Source organism: Thamnophis sirtalis, unplaced genomic scaffold (assembly GCF_051295495.1).
Source record: "Thamnophis sirtalis isolate CommonGarterSnake01/CBP01778 unplaced genomic scaffold, rThaSir2_p1.2 scaffold_2, whole genome shotgun sequence".
NCBI classification, from domain to species: Eukaryota; Metazoa; Chordata; class Lepidosauria; order Squamata; family Natricidae; genus Thamnophis; species Thamnophis sirtalis.
In genome coordinates this window covers 3,823,468-3,827,369 of record NW_028261382.1, presented here as the reverse complement: position 1 = coordinate 3,827,369, position 3,902 = coordinate 3,823,468, and the positions used below count along the sequence as shown (strand labels likewise).

Here is a 3,902-nt window from a genome sequence, read left to right as displayed (position 1 = left end):
CTGAGACCCAAAGGGGCTTTTTTTCAAGAGGCAACTGGACTTTCTTGTTTTTTTTCTTTCAAGATATTTTCCTTCTCATCCAAGAAGCTTCTTCAGTTCTTCAGAAGGTTTTGTCGATGAGAAGGGAAATGTTTTCAAAGGAAACGAAGAAGAAATTAAAGGTGAAGCTTCCCCTCGCACCTATGTGCTAGTCGTTCCTGACTCTAGGGGGCAGTGCTCATCTCCGTTTCAAAGCCAAAGAGCCAGCACTGTCCGAAGACGTCTCCGTGGTCATGTGGCCGGCATGACTCAACGCCGAAGGCGCATGGAACACTGTTCCCTTCCCACCAAAGGTGGCCCCTATTTTTCTACTTGCATTTTTTACGTGCTTTCGAACTGCTAGATTGGCAGTAGCTGGGACAAGTAACGGGAGCTCACTCTGTTACGCGGCGCTAGGGATTCGAACCACCAAACGGCCGACCCGTCTGATCGACAAGCTCAGCATCTTAGCCACCGCTACAAGAAGCCCTACAAGAAGAGATTAGAGAGCCATTTTTTTTCTGAAATGGTATGGGGTTTTCTGCTTGAAGCAGGGATTAGGGCCTGTTATGTCTTCTGTTCATTTAATCAATCTGTTATCCAATCGACCCGAACTTAATCAATTAAGTGAATCTGACTTCCTCATTGAGTTTGCCGGACAGGTGGTTGCAAAAGGGGATTGTGATACCTTGAGACTCTGCAGCCGTCATAAATATGAACCGGTTGCCAACCGTCCGAATTTTGATCACGCAGCCACGGGGAAACTGCAGTAGTCGTAAGTGTGAAAATTGGTCATGAGTAGCTTTGAACAGTCACTACACGAGCTGTTGTAAGTCAAGGACTAGGTTTCACTACGTTAGAGTTCCGCTTTTGAGGTCATTGCAGTGATCCGAGACACCCGAGAATATGAATTTGGGGGTTCCACCAGAAAACCGCATTCGACTAAAGGGCACTCGACGAAACTGTGTAGCTGACGTCATCACAGCGCGACAACAGCGCGGAGAAAAAAGCACCCTGTAAACGCTAAAGCTAAAATTAACCCCTAAACCTAAACCTAACCCCCCTAAACCTAACCCTTAACCTAACCCTAAACCTAACTCTTAACCTAACCCTAAACCTAACTCTTAACCTAACCCTAAACCTAACTCTTAACCTAACCCTAAACCTAACTCTTAACCTAACCCTAAACCTAACTCTTAACCTAACCCTAAACCTAACTCTTAACCTAACGCTAAACCTAATCCTAACCCTTAACCTAACCCTAAACCTAACCCTAAACCTAACCCTTACCTTAACTTGAATCGACTTGCTTTCAAAGCGCTATTTAAAGCGCCCTTTTTTCTCCGCGGTCGCTGCTGATGACGTCAGCGACGCGGTTTAATCGGGCGCGCTTTAGTGGAGCGCGGTTTTGTCGTGCCACGGAATTTGGGCACTCACGACTCTTGGTTTTTGCGACTGAGCCACATTCAGAGGCCTGGGGGGGGGGTCCTCTCTTCTGCCCCAGATCAACTTTTGATCTTGGGGATTTTAATCCACCTCATCCAAGTGGCGGATTGGCTCCCCCCCCACGAGCATCTCTGTCCCTCTCTGCAGCCCCTCAAGCCAAGGAAGAGCTCAACCAGCAGCGATGCTCAGAAAGAAGCTAAGGGAAGGAAGAAACGTAGACCGGAGAACGGAGGAGTCACCCAAGGAAAGGAGGAGGGCGCTATAATCAAGAGAGCCACGGCGGGACCCAAAACCAGATCTCAGAAATCATCTTTTGATCTGCAAGAGTCTCCCCTGCTAAGTTCTCCAGCTCCGGCACGGAAGAGGCGAACGCCTGTTCAGAAAAAACAGAGCGAGAAAGGTAATGTTGCAGCCTATCGCCCGCTGGCTCCTCCAGCAGCCGAATCAGAGGAATAGGAGGAGGAGGTGTGGGAGGCAGAATCAGCATCAAGGCAACCTGAGAGCTCCAAGGGGGGAGATTCAGATTCAGATTTAGTTTATTTGTATGCCGCCCTTCTCCGGGAGGGACTCAGGGCGGCGAACAACTCCGAAGGGAAAAAGGGGAACACAGACACAATACACGTAATTAAAATACACAAAAGTCACACAGCCATACAAGTCGAGAGGGGAGGGGAACTCATCAACCCCAGGCCTGCCAGCACAGCCAGGTTTTGACGGCTTTTCGGAAGGCCTGGAGAGAGGTGAGGGTCCGGATCTCCGCGGGGAGTTCATTCCAAAGGGCCGGAGCTGCCACAGAGAAGGCCCTCCCCCGAGTGGTAGCCAGATGGCATTGGCTGGTAGACGGAACCCGGAGGAGGCCGACCCTGTGCGATCTAACGGGTCTATGGGAGGTAATTGGCAGCAGGCGGTCTCTCAGGTACCCAGGTCCAATACCATGAAGGGCTTTATAAGTGACGACTAGCACTTTGAAGCGTATCCGGAGACCGATCGGTAGCCAGTGCAGCTCGCGGAGGACAGGTGTAACATGGGTGTACCGAGGTGCACCCACAATCGCTCGCGCGGCTGCATTCTGGACGAGCTGAAGTCTCCGAATACTCTTCAAGGGCTGCCCCATGTAGAGCGCATTGCAGTAGAGGGAAAGGGAATGGAGCTGCCAAAGAGATGGGGGGGGGCAGAGCCTGGGCTGTCCATCAGCCTTCAGATGAACAGTCAACAGCCCCCAGGTCTGGTGGTGGCTGATGAGGAAGAGGAGGAGCAGTTAGGTCCAGTGCCTGACGCACAGATGCGCAGAAGGCAGAGGAGAGGAGAGCAGTGGAAATCTATGAGCCGGTCCTTGGGACGGAAGAGTCATCGCTGCTAGTGAAGCCCCACTCTAGCTCTGGGGATAAAAGGCAGGGGGCGGAGATGAATAGATGTGGCAGAGGAGAGGAGAGCAGTGGAAATCTATGAGCCGGTCCTTGGGACGGAAGAGTCATCGCTGCTAGCGAAGCCCCACTCTAGCTCTGGGGATAAAAGGCAGGGGGGTGGAGATGAATAGATGTGGCAGACAACTATTCATCTCCCTGCCAGACAGACTTGTTAGCCTACGGTGAGGGAGAACCTTTTTGGCGGTGCTTCTAATCAAGGAATCTTTGGATTCATTTCAGAGGGTTTGTTATGTTTGGGGATGTGGGCCAGAACAAATGAATCTATCTGGGATTTATGGGGGCCACTTAAAATGTCTACCAAGTAGGTCACCTATTATTAATTTTCCCTTTTTAGCGAAGGCGTCAGTCGTCTCGAGATCTAAACGGGTGAAGGCTTCCTAACCCTACTCAAAGGGTAGATCTTCACGCTCCAACGGAGGAGATAAATGCAGCTTTGGGAACCCAGATTACCGACTGAAGAACCCCCTCATGAGCTTCAGGGATAACAACGTCATGGTCCAACGGAGGAGATAAATGCAGCTTTTGATCCGAGATTACCAGCTGAGAACAATGCGAGGCAATGTTTTCCTGCTTCCTCATTTAGCAACTTTTAAACTTAGCTTTACGCAGATTTCTTGGATATTACTTCTGCTTTTCAAAACCTGCACTTTGAGACAAAAAAAAATGCCTTTGGTTTCACGTTGTCCTGGCAAACTGGAACGGGAAGGAATCCAAAAGTTTGACGAGTTGTCACCCCTCAAAATTTTTATCGTGGAAAGGAAATCAGCACAGCGCAGAGAACTTTCTGAATAAAAGTTCCGGATAGCGAAGGAGTGAGATTTAATCTTCAACGATTAATCAAATGCTTTGCCTTCCTTTTATAGCAATATATTTGTATATGTCTTTTTTTTAAAAACAGTTTTTACATACTAATAAAAAAATAATAATCTTGCTTTAAAAGTTGCATTTCTATGTCAAAAAACCCACTAAGATTGATAGTTGAAACAATGACCTCCACACTCAACTCATTCA

At 48.8% G+C, this 3,902-nt stretch overlaps 1 protein-coding gene across 2 annotated transcripts in view; it reads left to right on the top strand.

Moving 5' to 3' along the window:
* The window catches only part of NEIL1 (nei like DNA glycosylase 1), a 16,489-nt gene extending 12,667 nt beyond the window's left edge, over positions 1-3,822 (top strand). The window contains exons 9-10 of one of the 2 annotated variants that reach the window (XR_015695412.1): positions 64-332; positions 1,612-1,694. Coding sequence is in view for 1 of the 2 variants with exons in the window: in XM_087704034.1 (XP_087560160.1) it covers positions 1,612-1,864; positions 3,226-3,272 (300 nt within the window). In the remaining variant the exon portion in view is untranslated. Of the gene's footprint in view, positions 1-63; positions 333-1,611; positions 1,865-3,225 lie in introns of those variants that run through there. The other variant, XM_087704034.1, reaches the window with a different exon arrangement.
* The last annotated feature ends 80 nt before the right edge of the window (positions 3,823-3,902 follow it).